At 51.5% G+C, this 15,915-nt stretch overlaps 1 protein-coding gene across 1 annotated transcript in view; it reads right to left on the bottom strand.

Annotated features, from left to right (window-relative positions):
- The window catches only part of DDRGK1 (DDRGK domain containing 1), a 44,588-nt gene that overhangs the window by 26,622 nt on the left and 2,051 nt on the right, over positions 1-15,915 (bottom strand). Inside the window, exons 2-4 of the mRNA XM_073586771.1 lie at positions 10,847-10,999; positions 7,643-7,764; positions 3,034-3,135 (exon numbers count right to left, since the gene is read on the bottom strand). Of these exons, the coding sequence (XP_073442872.1) occupies positions 3,034-3,135; positions 7,643-7,764; positions 10,847-10,999 (377 nt within the window). The remainder of the gene's footprint in view (positions 1-3,033; positions 3,136-7,642; positions 7,765-10,846; positions 11,000-15,915) is intronic.

Here is a 15,915-nt window from a genome sequence, read left to right as displayed (position 1 = left end):
AAAGGCGCCAACAAAGCGCGTGCACTGCAGGAGGCGTGAACCGGCGAAGAAGGCAAGTGAAAGTGAAAGTAAGAAGTGCCCGGTTTGTGCCCCCGGAGTCCTGCCCGTGACGCCGCAGAGATGATGGAGGTAAGAGGATGGGGACCCGCTGTCTGCTGCTTCAGTGACGAGCACCCGTGCGGAGGGAAGCTGTGAGGCGCGCGCCTGCCAAAAAATGGCCGGGAAATTTAACTGGAGAGTGACATTGTATCAGCGGCGCCGACCCCACCGACTTCTATGTGGGGCGAGCACGGGATTGGGGGTAGCCTTTAGGCTGCTTACCTGAGGTCCACATGCTGCCTGAGGACGATGATCGCAGGGGCCGCTGGGAAAGAAGGTCCTCTGCCCAGCACAATGTCCAAATAGTGCAGAAGACGGCACTAACCCTTTGCCAGCAGGGGAGAGTCACTGCTGGTGACCGCCGTCTTCCTCTCAGCCCTGTCCCAGGAGAGGGGTGAGGAGGGGAATCGGCTAGGACCAGCCACCTGTTGTCAGCCCGTAGGACCCGAGGGTGATAGGGAAAAAGTCCTGCCTGCGGTCCTGAGAGTTGCGATGTGGGTCACACCACATTGCTCGCTCAGCCGCGTGATATGGGAAAGCAGGGTGAACATTTACCCCCTGTTTCCCGCAGCTGAACCTGAAAAATAAATGGGAAAAAATTAATACACTCCAAACCTAAAAGGGAAAAAGGAATCGTTAAATGCGGATCTGGGGAGATCCCGATCCGCCTCCTACAGACACTAAGCACAAACTGGGGTACTTGGTGCCTGTCGGTGGGTGTATACTGCCGGGGAGGAGCCAATTTTCCTTTTTTGCATAGTGTCAGCCTCCTAGCATCAGCAGCAGCAGCATACACCCATGGTAATCTGTGTCCCCCAATGAAGCGATAAAGAAACAAAGGCGCCGCAGCACTAAACAACTCAGCTGGATGGCACCGTGCTCATCTGTAAATAAGGGATTCAGCAGGATAACAGGAAGGAAGTTCCGGTACCTATAACGCTGGCAGAACGATGATTAACCCCTTAATGACTGGAGCTTTTGTTCGGTTGTGCGTTTTCTTTTTTCGCTCCCCTCCTTCCCAGAGCGATAACTTTTTTTACTTTTCGTCAATATGGCCACGTGAAGGCTTATTTTTTGCAAGACGAGTTGTACTTTTGGACAACGCCATTGGTTTTACCATGTCGGGTAAAAGAAAACGGGAAAAGAATTCCAAGTGTGGGGAAATTGCAAAAAAAAAAAAAAAAAGTGCAATGCCACACATGTTTTTTGTTTGGCTTTTTTGCTAGGTTCACTAAATGCTAAGTCTGACCTGCCATTATGAATCTCCAGGTCATTACGAGTTCATAGACGCCAAACATGTCTAGGTTCTCTTTTATCTAAGTGGTGAAACAAAATTCCAAACTTTGCTAAAAAAAAAGATAAAAAAATAAAAAATTGCGCCTTTTTCCGAGTCTCGTAGCGTCTCCATTTTTCGTGATCTGGGGTCGGGTGAGGGCTTATTTTTTGCTTGCCGAGCTGACGTTTTTAATGATATAATTATGGTGCAGATACCTTCTTTTGATCGCCTGTTATTGCGATTTAATGCAATGTCACAGCGACCAAAAAAACCATAATTCTGAAAAAAAATTTTCCCCACTACGCCGTTTAGCGATCGGGTTAATCCTTTTTTTTCTACTGATAGATCGGGCGATGCTGAACGCAGCGATACCAAATATGTGTATGTGTGATTTTTTTTTTGTATTGTTTTATTTTGAATGGGGCAAAAGGGGGGTGATCGGGCGATGCTGAACGCAGCGATACCAAATATGTGTATGTGTGATTTTTTTTTTTGTATTGTTTTATTTTGAATGGGGCAAAAGGGGGGTGATTTAAACTATTTTTAATTTTTTTTTTTTTTTTTACACTTTTGGCATGCTTTAAATAGTCTCCATGTGAGTCTAAAAGCTGCCATAGCTCGATCAGCTCTGCTACATAGAGGCGATGATCAGATGTAGCAGATTTACTGCATTGCTATGAACGCCGACCAGAGGGTGGCGCTCATAGCAATCCGGTATCAATAACCATAGAGGTCTCCAGGAGACCTCTGGTTGTCATGCCAACGAGCTGATGACCCCCGATCACCGGTGAGCGCATTTCCGGCCAGATGGCCGGGAGCGCTTGTTAAATGTCGCTGTCAGAGTTTGACAGCGGCATTTAACTAATTAATAGGCGTGGGTGGATCGCGATTCCACCCGCGCCTATTACGGGGACATGTCCTGGCTTTGATGCGGGCTCACCGTCTGAGTACACATCAAAGCGGGGGATACTGCTAGCTGACGTACTATTCCCTCTGATGGTAAAAAGGGGTTGAAAGGAAACATCCACTTAAAAAAAAAAAAAAGGCAAGTAACAATAGCAGACTCAGGACAGGTCCTGGACATTTTAGATGGATATATACAGCACAATCAGTGTTGTGAGGGATGAGGGCAGCCTCCACCCAACTGCAGTGTAAAGCATGGTGGAAGTACACAGCCTCTCGAGGGCCCATTATTAATAGAGCGCTTTCAGGGCTCGGTCTAAGGCTCAGGGCATGCACGCTGGGATAGGATGGCCCCAATCAGCGGGGTGGAGAGAAAGCTACGGCTCTTGGTCATGCGCTTTACTCCTGCACGTTTATAAACTGGGCCCCGGCCGTCACACACAGTCGGGGCCCCGAAGAGCGTTCATTACCGCTTCTTTCTTTATTTTTCCCAGCTTCATAGCGGTGAGTACTGAACAGAGGCGTGGGCAGTGCGACCGGCGATGATCACGGGGTGTCTGACACTGAATATGTGTCACTCGTACTGCACAGATTTCCCCTGTAACCGGGGCTCCTATGGATGAACAGAGGAAAAATATGTGTGTGTCCCCTAGAGATCTACAGACGCCTTATAATCCTGAGGGCTATAAATTACATACATGATGAGAGACAGAATGAGGGTGGGCCAGTTACTAAGGGGTTAATAGCGGACGGACCTGCTTCTCCTCCTCCTCCCGCAGCCGCTCCTCGTCCTTGCGTCGCTCCTCTTCTCGCTTCACTTCCTGCTTTTTTCGTTCTTCTCTTTCGGCTTCTTCTGCCTTAAATAAAATGAAAACAAACAGTAAATAAGACATTTCCACCAATCAGGAGGGGAGAATCTGCACTCAGAGGTGTCAGACGGCCAATCATGGCACAGGAAACCTGCGTGGTCTCCAGTCACATCTAAAGCTGCACAATTCATACAAACTCACTGCTCTGACCGGCCAGGAAGTAAGATTCTCTATGGGTGCTTCATTCAGCACAGCGATAACTATTACTTTTGAATACGGCTTCGTACATGACTAGAGTAAAAAAAAAAAAAAAAAATACATGCAGCTTTGGTCAGAACTAGAGTAAAAAATACATGCAGCTCTGGTCAGGACTAGAGTAGAATAAGAAGATTGATCAGTGCTGCTGGTGTGTGAAGCTCAGCCAACACCAATACTGACACACTGTAACAGAACGCAGGCTGTCAGCAGGAATGAGTGAGCACAGATTATTATCCTCTGGGTGCAGCGGTCTCCAATCCCTGACAGCCAGCAGAGGTGCCATCACCGGCCCCCATCATCCTCTGGGTGCAGCGGTCTCCAATCCCTGACAGCCACCAGAGCTCCCATCACCGGCCCCCCATCATCCTCTGGGTGCAGCGGTCTCCAATCCCTGACAGCCACCAGAGCTCCCATCACCGGCCTCCATCATCCTCTGGGTGCAGCGGTCTCCAATCCCTGACAGCCACCAGAGCTCCCATCACCGGCCCCCATCATCCTCTGGGTGCAGCGGTCTCCAATCCCTGACAGCCAGCAGAGCTCCCATCACCGGCCCCCCATCATCCTCTGGGTGCAGCGGTTTCCAATCCCTGACAGCCAGCAGAGCTCCCATCATCCTCTGGGTGCAGCAGTCTCCAATCCCTGACAGCCAGCGGAGCTCCCATCACCGGCCCCATCACCCCCTGGGTGCAGCGGTCTCCAATCCCTGACAGCCAGCAGAGCTCCCATCATCCTCTGGGTGCAGCGGTCTCCAATCCCTGACAGCCAGCGGAGCTCCCATCACCGGCCCCCATCACCCCCTGGGTGCAGCTGTCTCCAATCCCTGACAGCCAGCAGAGCTCCCATCACCGGCTCCCATCATCCTCTGAGTGCAGCGGTCTCCAATCCCTGACAGCCAGCAGAGCTCCAATCACCGGCCCCCATCACCCCCCTGGGTGCAGCGGTCTCCAATCCCTGACAGCCACCAAAGCTCCCATCACCAGCCCCCATCATCCTCTGGGTGCAGCGGTCTCAAATCCCTGACAGCCACCAGAGCTCCCATCACCGGCCCCCATCATCCTCTGGGTGCAGCGGTCTCCAATCCCTGACAGCCAGCAGAGCTCCCATCACCCCCTGGGTGCAGCGGTCTCCAATCCCTGACAGCTAGCAGAGCTCCCATCACCGGCCCCCATCCCCTGACAGCCAGCAGAGCTCCCATCACCGGCCCCCATCCCCTGACAGCCAGCAGAGCTCCCATCACCGGCCCCCATCACCCTGACAGCCAGCAGAGCTCCCATCACCGGCCCCCATCACCCTCTGGGTGCAGCGGTCTCCAATCCCTGACAGCCAGCAGAGCTCCCATCACCCCCTGGGTGCAGCGGTCTCCAATCCCTGACAACTAGCAGAGCTCCCGTCACCGGCCCCCATCCCCTGACAGCCAGCAGAGCTCCCATCACCGGCCCCCATCCCCTGACAGCCAGCAGAGCTCCCATCACCGGCCCCCATCACCCTCTGGGTGCAGCGGTCTCCAATCCCTGACAGCCAGCAGAGCTCCCATCACCGGCCCCCATCATCCTCTGGGTGCAGCGGTCTCCAATCCCTGACAGCCAGCAGAGCTCCCATCATCCTCTGGGTGCAGCGGTCTCCAATCCCTGACAGCCAGCGGAGCTCCCATCATCCTCTGGGTGCAGCGGTCTCCAATCCCTGACAGCCAGCGGAGCTCCCATCACCAGCCCCCATCACCCCCTGGGTGCAGCGGTCTCCAATCCCTGACAGCCAGCAGAGCTCCCATCATCCTCTGGGTGCAGCGGTCTCCAATCCCTGACAGCCAGCAGAGCTCCCATCACCGGCCCCCATCACCCCCTGGGTGCAGCGGTCTCCAATCCCTGACAGCCAGCAGAGCTCCCATCACCGGCCCCCATCATCCTCTGAGTGCAGCGGTCTCCAATCCCTGACAGCCAGCAGAGCTCCCATCACCCCCTGGGTGCAGCGGTCTCCAATCCCTGACAGCTAGCTGAGCTCCCATCACCGGCCCCCATCCCCTGACAGCCAGCAGAGCTCCCATCACCGGCCCCCCATCATCCTCTGGGTGCAGCGGTCTCCAATCCCTGACAGCCAGCAGAGCTCCCATCATCCTCTGGGTGCAGCAGTCTCCAATCCCTGACAGCCAGCGGAGCTCCCATCACCGGCCCCCATCACCCCCTGGGTGCAGCGGTCTCCAATCCCTGACAGCCAGCAGAGCTCCCATCATCCTCTGGGTGCAGCGGTCTCCAATCCCTGACAGCCAGCGGAGCTCCCATCACCGGCCCCCATCACCCCCTGGGTGCAGCGGTCTCCAATCCCTGACAGCCAGCAGAGCTCCCATCACCGGCTCCCATCATCCTCTGAGTGCAGCGGTCTCCAATCCCTGACAGCCAGCAGAGCTCCAATCACCGGCCCCCATCACCCCCTGGGTGCAGCGGTCTCCAATCCCTGACAGCCACCAAAGCTCCCATCACCAGCCCCCATCATCCTCTGGGTGCAGCGGTCTCCAATCCCTGACAGCCACCAGAGCTCCCATCACCGACCCCCATCATCCTCTGGGTGCAGCGGTCTCCAATCCCTGACAGCCAGCAGAGCTCCCATCATCCACAGCCAGCGGAGCTCCCATCACCGGCCCCCATCACCCCCTGGGTGAAGCGGTCTCCAATCCCTGACAGCCAGCAGAGCTCCCATCACCGGCCCCCATCATCCTCTGAGTGCAGCGGTCTCCAATCCCTGACAGCCAGCAGAGCTCCCATCACCCCCTGGGTGCAGCGGTCTCCAATCCCTGAGAGCTAGCAGAGCTCCCATCACCGGCCCCCATCCCCTGACAGCCAGCAGAGCTCCCATCACCGGCCCCCATCCCCTGACAGCCAGCAGAGCTCCCATCACCGGCCCCCATCACCCTGACAGCCAGCAGAGCTCCCATCACCGGCCCCCATCACCCTCTGGGTGCAGCGGTCTCCAATCCCTGACAGCCAGCAGAGCTCCCATCACCCCCTGGGTGCAGTGGTCTCCAATCCCTGACAACTAGCAGAGCTCCCGTCACCGGCCCCCATCCCCTGACAGCCAGCAGAGCTCCCATCACCGGCCCCCATCCCCTGACAGCCAGCAGAGCTCCCATCACCGGCCCCCATCACCCTCTGGGTGCAGCGGTCTCCAATCCCTGACAGCCAGCAGAGCTCCCATCACCGGCCCCCATCATCCTCTGGGTGCAGCGGTCTCCAATCCCTGACAGCCAGCAGAGCTCCCATCATCCTCTGGGTGCAGCGGTCTCCAATCCCTGACAGCCAGCGGAGCTCCCATCATCCTCTGGGTGCAGCGGTCTCCAATCCCTGACAGCCAGCGGAGCTCCCATCACCGGCCCCCATCACCCCCTGGGTGCAGCAGTCTCCAATCCCTGACAGTCAGCAGAGCTCCCATCATCCTCTGGGTGCAGCGGTCTCCAATCCCTGACAGCCAGCGGAGCTCCCATCACCGGCCCCCATCACCCCCTGGGTGCAGCGGTCTCCAATCCCTGACAGCCAGCAGAGCTCCCATCACCGGCCCCCATCATCCTCTGAGTGCAGCGGTCTCCAATCCCTGACAGCCAGCAGAGCTCCCATCACCCCCTGGGTGCAGCGGTCTCCAATCCCTGACAGCTAGCAGAGCTCCCATCACCGGCCCCCATCCCCTGACAGCCAGCAGAGCTCCCATCACCGGCCCCCATCACCCTGACAGCCAGCAGAGCTCCCATCACCGGCCCCCATCACCCTCTGGGTGCAGCGGTCTCCAATCCCTGACAGCCAGCAGAGCTCCAATCACCGGCCCCCATCATCCTCTGGGTGCAGCAGTCTCCAATCCCTGACAGCCAGCAGAGCTCCCATCACCCCCTGGGTGCAGCGGTCTCCAATCCCTGACAACTAGCAGAGCTCCCATCACCGGCCCCCATCCCCTGACAGCCAGCAGAGCTCCCATCACCGGCCCCCATCCCCTGACAGCTAGCAGAGCTCCCATCACCGGCCCCCATCCCCTGACAGCCAGCAGAGCTCCCATCACCGGCCCCCATCCCCTGACAGCCAGCAGAGCTCCCATCACCGGCCCCCATCACCCTCTGGGTGCAGCGGTCTCCAATCCCTGACAGCCAGCAGAGCTCCCATCACCGGCCCCCATCACCCCCTTGGGTGCAGCGGTCTCCAATCCATGACAGCCAGCAGAGCTCCCACCACCGGCCCCCATCACCCCCTGGGTGCAGCGGTCTCCAATCCCTGACAGCCAGCAGAGCTCCCACCACCGGCCGCCGTCGTCCCCCAGCACTGACCTCGCGCTGAGCTTTCCTCGCCTGCTTCTCCTCCAGTTTCTTCTGTTTCTTGGCTCCGATCTTCCCCGAGGTTTGTGCGGCTGGAGACGATTCATCATCATCGGCCTCATCTTCTGCAGCGACTGGAAGCCGGCAAAGAAAAAAAATACACGAGAGGTTTGTGATTATTGTGATAATTGCAGCAATGAAAACATGACTTATGTAAGATGAGACTCCTGTAATAGGAGCCACCAGGGGAACACGTCCGCCCATGACACTTCTTCCTCCTGAATCTTCCCCATCACTTGTGAGTGATATTATTGGGAAGTGGAAGGAACTGCACGAGACCCCATAACGTTCCAAAGCGGGGGGCCGAGTGCGGAGGAGCAGAGGGCAGAAAAGTCTCCACCGCTCTGCTGCCCCCATAACTGCAGAGTCCAGACCTCCTCTGGTAACAGCACAAACACTGCCCCCCGCCGGGAGCTTCATAGCCGAGCATCTGCATGCAGCCGTACACCACCAAGCACAACGCCGAGCGTCGGATGGAGTGGTGTAAAGCCACCACCACTGGACTCTGGAGGAGACGTGTTCTGTGCAGTGACGGATCGCACTTCTGTATCTGTGTCTGATGGAGGAGTCTGGGTTTGGTGACTCCAGGAGGATGTTACCCCCTGACTGCATTGTGCCCCCTGTACAGATGGAGGATGATGTAGGAGCTGTTATCAGGGGGCGGCCTCAGACCCTAAATCCCAGGGATGGGAAATCCTAAACCAATGAGGACAATTGTACCTTCATTTTTGTGGGATCAGTTTGGGGTTCACCCTTCTCTGTCCCCCATGACTGTGCCCAGTGCACAAGCTCCACACAGACATGGGGGGGGGGGGGGAACATGAGCGGCCGCACAGAGCCCGGACCCCAGACTCATCCTATAATGGAGACTGTGAGCTCGGCCTCCCCCCAACATCAGGGTCTGACCCCACAAATGCTCTTCTGAATGAAGGGGTAAATCCTTCCCAGAGGAGCGGGGGCCATTATATCTGCAGAGGACAATTCCATATTATTGCCTATGGGTGCAGGATGGGAGGGCAGAGACGCTCCTGGGGGGCACATACTTTTCTCCATACCGTGCAGTGGTGCTCCATTCTGTATGATGGGCACCAGGATACCAGTTAGGAGCAGACCCGTACAGTGCAGAACTGAGCCGTCACCGGGTCACATATCAGACCTCGTCTGCGCCTCTATATTCACTGAACACCCCCCCAAAAAAAAGTTAAAAGAAATGAGAAAATCAGCAAATCATTCACAGGCAGCTGCAGAGCAGGAGAGGAGCTCCGTCAGGCGGCAGCAGAAGTCCCACGCGTGGTGGAAGCGAGACCTCGAGCAGCCGCCCACTCCCTGACTGTCTTCAAATGTTGTGATCCTCAGACGAAAGGCCTGATCTATGCACAAATGAATGGCCACAAGGCAGGAACGTTAAAGCGCAGAGGCAAGAAGGGAGAGGGGGAGCGCAGAGGCAAGAAGGGAGAGGGGGAGCGCAGAGGCAAGAAGGGAGAGGGGGAGCGCAGAGGCAAGAAGGGAGAGGGGGAGCGCAGAGACAAGAAGGGAGAGGGGGAGCGCAGAGGCAAGAAGGGAGAGGGGGAGCGCAGAGACAAGAAGGGAGAGGGGGAGCGCAGAGACAAGAAGGGAGAGGGGGAGCGCAGAGACAAGAAGGGAGAGGGGGAGCAGAGAGACAAGAAGGGAGAGGGGGAGCAGAGAGACAAGAAGGGAGAGGGGGAGCAGAGAGACAAGAAGGGAGAGGGGGAGCAGAGAGACAAGAAGGGAGAGGGGGAGCAGAGAGGCAAGAAGGGAGAGGCAAAAAGGGAGAGGGGGAGCGGAGAGGCAAGAAGGGAGAGGGGGAGCGGAGAGGCAAGAAGGGAGAGGGGGAGCGGAGAGGCAAGAAGGGAGAGGGGGAGCGGAGAGGCAAGAAGGGAGAGGGGGAGCGGAGAGGCAAGAAGGGAGAGGGGGAGCGGAGAGGCAAGAAGGGAGAGGGGGAGCGGAGAGGCAAGAAGGGAGCAGAGGAGAAGGATGGAGAGGGGCGCAAAGCCAGCACCAGGTCCTTATGGTTTTGGAAAATGCTATAGAAATCCAACAAACACTTTTGAGATCAGCTGTCCATAAGAGCATAAGATCGTCCCTGCTGTACGGCACCTGGCTGCAGCACAACAACTCCCCCAACACAGGAGCTCTGCCCAGAACTGGACCCCAACCAAAATAAGATCAGTGCTGACTCCGGCCATGATTCACCTGTCTAATCAGCAGGGATCCATCTGTTAAACTCCCATAAGCTTGTATGCAATGAGCTCCCCCTTGTGGCTTCTGCCTTTACTGCTGATGGTCTTATTTGTGGACAGAAGGTGTGAACAGCGTCTAATATCAGTTGTGCTTCCACCAGGGACATCTACAAAGTGTCCATATTGGGTTATATCAGAGGGTAGTGTGTGAGTCTAATATAAGCCATTTGAGTTCCACTCCAGGGGTCCTTCCTGCAGCCGCACATGCTCACATCACACCTGCTCACTATAAAAGGGGATTAATATTATTGCAACACCTTAGAGATTAATGGGAACCTCCTGACATTCCCCGTATTCCCCTGTATACAAGTAATGTGCAGAAGTCACGGTTTCCCCGGCACTCAGAGGTCAGTCGATATGCCGGGATGCCGTGCTCCCATCGTCCCTCAGCCTGGAGAGTTACAGAAACGTGCTAGATTCAGCATCCAGGACGAGCCGCTGATCACTAACGCGTTTTTGGACGAAGTTTCCATGGAATTAGTCAATCTGCCTCGGTTAAGTTCAGCAGAACGTTGCAGCTTCTCCGGATCCACAGAGGGAAGTCACGATGGTTTTCAGTGAGTGCGGGGATTCTGGGAGTGTACAGACCAACCATATACCATAGATCTATGCACATACCCCTCTATAAGGGCCATGAGCTCTAAAAGAAAACTCAGGGGTGGCCTTCATGCGAGACGGTGGCTGCCCCCCGGGGAGATCAGCCGACCGGCAGAGGTTTCACCGGCAGAAATCATGATGTTCTCAACGCCGCCTGGCCATAGAGGACGCCCCACACGCTGCCCGATGTTTATTACACCGCAGGCACCATCATGTAATGACGCACGTTACGACACCGTTGGCAAAGCCCCCCACCTGCCCAGCAGTCAGCGGATGTCACCCCCCCGCCGGTGGTTACCTTCTCGCTCCTCCTCCATGCGCTGCGCCCTTCTCTGCGCCTGCATACTACGGTTCATCCTCCTCCTCGGCATCCCATCCGCACGCTGCTCCGGCAGAGGCCGCGGCCTCGCTGCTGCTGCCACCACCACATTCTGCTCGTGCTCGCGGTCGGCTGCAAGCGAGAATCAAAGTAAAATAATCAACAATTGTCACCTGAAGACCCCCAGATCTCAACCAGGAGCGAAAAGACTAGAGATTTTTTTTTTTAAATCATTTTTTATTTATATTTATTGGCTTTAAAATAAACAAACAACGCATCACGGCCACGATTTCCTTTCACCTTGGCCCTTATATATTCCCATCGATGCCGCTCACTCTCCGCTGTTTCTCTTTTTATACCATTTTTGGGCCACACGACCTTTTTCATCACTTTTTATTATACTTTTCCTGGCTTCAGGACGGGACCAAGCAACAATAATTCGGCATTTACATTTTTGTTCTGTTTTCTTTCACAAGGTTTTCCATTAGCCGTTAATGACTTTGAGCGGAATTTTGACACCAAATATTCTTGTTTTTTTCTTTTTCTTTTGATCTAGGGAAAAGTTGGTGATTGAAAATTCAACGCTTCAACCATTTAGTGACTTACACAGTACAGACCAAAAGTTTGGACACACCTTCTCATTCAAAGAGTTTTCTTTATGTTTATGACTATGAAAATTGTAGATTCACTCTGAAGGCATCAAAACTATGAATTACATGTGGAATTATATAATTAACAAAAAAGTGTGAAACAACTGAAAATATGTCTTATATTCTAGGTTCTTCAAAGTAGCCACCTTTTGCTTTGATCACCGCTTTGCACACTCTTGGCATTCTCTTGATGAGCTTCAAGAGGTAGTCACCGGAAATGGTCTTCACTTCACAGGTGTGCCCTGTCAGGTTTAATAAGTGGGATTTCTTGCCTTATAAATGGGGTTGGGACCATCAGTTGTGTTGTGCAGAAGTCTGGTGGATACACAGGTGATAGTCCTACTGAATAGACTGTTAGAATTTGTATTATGGCAAGAAAAAAGCAGCTGAGTAAAGAAAAACGAGTGGCCATCATTACTTTAAGAAATGAAGGTCAGTCAGTCCGAAAAATTGGGAAAACTTTGAAAGTGTCCCCAAGTGCAGTGGCAAAAACCATCAAGCGCAAGAAAGAAACTGGCTCACATGAGGACCGCCCCAGGAAAGGAAGACCAAGAGTCACCTCTGCTGCGGAGGATAAGTTCATCCGAGTCACCAGCCTCAGAAATCGCAGGTTAACAGCAGCTCAGATTACAGACAGGGACAATGCCACACAGAGTTCTAGCAGCAGACACATCTCTACAACAGCTGCTAAGAGGAGACTGTGCAGCAGGCCTTCATGGTAAAATAGCTGCTAGGAAACCACTGCTAAGGACAGGCAACAAGCAGAAGAGACTTGTTTGGGCTAAAGAACACAAGGAATGGACATTAGAATCATAGAATCATAGAATCGTAGAGTTGGAAGGGACCTCCTGGGCCATCTGGTCCAACCCCCTGCTCAAAGCAGGATTCGCTAAATCATCCCAGTCAGATGTCTGTCCAGCCTCTGTTTGAAGACTTCCATTGAAGGAGAACTCACCACTTCTCGTGGCAGCCTGTTCCACTCATTGATCACTCTAACTGTCAAAGTTTTTTCTAATATCTAATCTGTGTCTCCTCCCATTCAGTTTCATCCCATTGCTTCTAGTCTTTCCTTGTGCAAATGAGAATAAAGTTGATCCTTCTACAATGTGACAGCCCTTTAGATATTTGTAGACAGCTATTAAGTCTCCTCTCAGTCTTCTCTTTTGCAAACTAAACATTCCCAAATCCTGCAACCTTTCCTCATAAGACAGGGTTTGCAGACCGGTCACCATTCTGGTCGCTCTTTTCTGAACTTGCTCCAGTTTGTTGATGTCTTTTTTAAAATGTGGCGCCCAAAACTGGACACAATATTCCTGATGAGGTCTGACCAAAGAGGAGTAGAGGGAAATAATGACTTCACGTGATCTAGACTGTATGCTTCTGTTAATACATCCTAGAATTGCATTTGCCTTTTTTGCTGCTGCATCACACTGTTGACTCATATTCAGTCTGTGATCTATTAGTATACCTAAGTCTTTCTCACATGTGCTGTAACTTAGCCCTATTCCTCCCATTCTATATATGGTTTTTTCATTTTTATTGCCCAGATGTAGTACTTTGCATTTCTCCCTGTTAAAAACCATTCTGTTAGTTGCTGCCCACTTCTCCAGTTTATTTAAATCTTTTCGAATCCTCTCTCTCTCTTCTCTAGTATTAGCTATCCCTCCTAGCTTTGTGTCATCAGCAAATTTAATCAGTTTACCCTCAATGCCTTCATCTAAATCGTTGATAAAGATGTTGAACAATACAGGGCCCAGGACAGAGCCCTGTGGTACCCCACTTGAGACATTCTTCCAACTGGATGTGCAGCCATTTACGACCACTCTTTGGGTCCGATCACTAAGCCAGTTATGAATCCACCTAACAGTTGCCTTGTCCATTCCATACTTAGTCATTTTTTCAATAAGGATTGTATGAGAGACTTTGTCAAATGCTTTGCTGAAGTCAAGATATACTATATCTACAGCATTTCCTTGATCCACCCAATCAGTGATTCCGTCATAGAAGGAAATTAAGTTAGTCTGACATGACTTATTAGTTACAAACCCATGCTGACTCTGTTTAATCACTTCATTCTTATCCAGGTATTGACATACATGTTGTTTAATAATTTGTTCAAAGATCTTTCCTGGTATAGAAGTCAGACTCACCGGCCTATAGTTGCCTGGGTCCACCTTCTTCCCCTTTTTGAAGATAGGAACAACATTTGCTCTTCTCCAGTCTTCTGGCACTTCTCCTGTTCTCCAAGAATTTTCAAAGATTATGGAGAGGGGTTCAAAAATTTCTTCTGCTATCTCCTTCAGTACTCTGGGGTGTAATTCATCTGGACCTGGAGACTTGATTTCATTTAGGTTAGCTAAGTGTTTCCTCACTATCTTTCTGTTTATAGATATCCTGGATTCTTCTATTCCCTTAATAGGACAGTGAATAACAGTTGATGTTACATTTCCTTTCTGAGAGAAAACAGATGCAAAATAGGAATTTAAAAGTTCAGCCTTCTCAACATCCTGTCTTACCATTTCATCATTTTCATCCTGTAAAAATCCTATAGCATCTTTGACTTTTCTTTTACTTTTGACATATCCCCAAAATCCTTTATTATTGCTTTTGACATCTCTTGCAAGCCTCAATTCATTTTCAGCTTTAACTAATCTGATTTGTGCCCTGCAGGTTCTGCAGACAGCATTATATTCTTCTTTAGATATGCCTCCCTCTTTCCATTTTATAAACATTTTTTTCTTCCTTTTTAGCATGTGCTTAAGTTCTGTGTTCATCCATCCTGGTTTCCTTAAATGCTTCCTATTCTTCCCTCTTTTTGGAATTGTTAACAATTGTGCTTTGAGAATTTCATTTTTCAAGATTTCCCATCCTTCCTGGACATTTTTGTCTTAAGGATATCCAGCCATTGGATCCCTCCAATTCTCTTTCTGAATCCCTTAAAATCTGCCTTTCTGAAATCTAACCTTGACGTCTGAGTCTTCACAGGTCTTCCGCCTCTAGTTATCCAAAATTCTAAAATAGCATGGTCGCTACCTCCTAGGGTCCCAGCCACTTTTACCTCCTCAACCATTTCCTCCCTGTTTATAAGGATTAGATCCAAGGTAGCAGTTCCCCTTGTTTTCTCCCTTACCTTTTTGAAGATATAGTTGTCAGCAAGAGAGGATAAGAATTTCCTTGACCTGTTAGTTTTGCCTGAGAGAGATTCCCAACAAATGTCTGGATAGTTGAAATCTCCCATGACAACTATGTCATATTTTTTGGAGAACTTGGCCATTTGATGCATAAAGATTTCATCCATATCTTCAGCTTGCACAGGCGGCCTGTAGTAAATGCCTACAATGGTGTCCTTTCCATTGTTATGTCCTTGTATTCTTACCCAAACAGTTTCCACAGAACTCCCAGTCTCTGAAGCTTCAATCTCTGTGCAGATATACGCATTTCTAACATACAATGCGACACCCCCTCCTCGTTTATCAAGTCTGTTTCTTGCAAATAAGTTGTATCCTTCTAGTCTTGTATTCCAATCATGTGTATTGTCCCACCAAGTTTCAGTGATTCCAATGACATCATATTTCTTTTCCTGTGTTAGTAGTTCCAATTCTCCTTGTTTGTTGCCCATGCTTTGTGCATTAGTATAGAAACATTTTAGTTTGTGATTGGTTTCTCTTTCTCCAATATTTTTATTAATTAGATTCTTTCGTCTTTGTTCTTCCTTTCCACTTCTAATAGCAGAGTTCTCAATAGCATTTTTCAGATGTATGGCTTTTTCTGGTCTTTTGCTTCCCTTCCCATGTTGTTCTAGTTTAAAGCTCTCCTTACAAGTGTAGCAAGGCGACTTCCAAATACATGCTTTCCAGTCTTCGTAAGGTGCACCCCATCTCTAGCAAGTAGTCCATCGTATAAGTAGTTCACTCCGTGATCCAGAAATCCAAATCGTTGCTGACGGCACCATCGACGTAGCCAGTTGTTCACCTGCAGAATCTTATTCCACCTCCTTGTTCCATGGCCATCCACTGGGAGGATGGAAGAGAAGACCACCTGCGCTCCCAGTTCTTTCACTTTCTTGCCTAAGTCTTCAAAGTCTCTGCAGATGGTTTCCAGGTCGTTTCTTGCGGTGTCATTTGTCCCCACATGTAGTAGCAGGAATGGGTAGTCATCTGTAGGTCTGAAGAGTCCTGATATCCTGTCAGACACATCTTTAATTTTTGCACCTGGAAGACAACACATTTCTCTTGAGGTTATATCCTGTCTGCAGATAGCGGCCTCAGTTCCTCTCAGCAGGGAATCCCCCATGACCACCACTCTCCGTTTCTTCTTCACAACATTTTTCTTTCTCCATCCAGGAGGACTCTGAAGGCGTACAAGGTTGCTGTTTGTTGGCAGAGTCTTATCCTGATG

This window comes from Dendrobates tinctorius, unplaced genomic scaffold (genome assembly GCF_039654945.1).
Source record: "Dendrobates tinctorius isolate UK_male_01 unplaced genomic scaffold, ASM3965494v1 ptg000095l, whole genome shotgun sequence".
NCBI classification, from domain to species: domain Eukaryota; kingdom Metazoa; phylum Chordata; class Amphibia; order Anura; family Dendrobatidae; genus Dendrobates; species Dendrobates tinctorius.
Note: the sequence above shows the minus strand (reverse complement) of the source record. Positions and strands in the feature narration are given on the sequence as shown.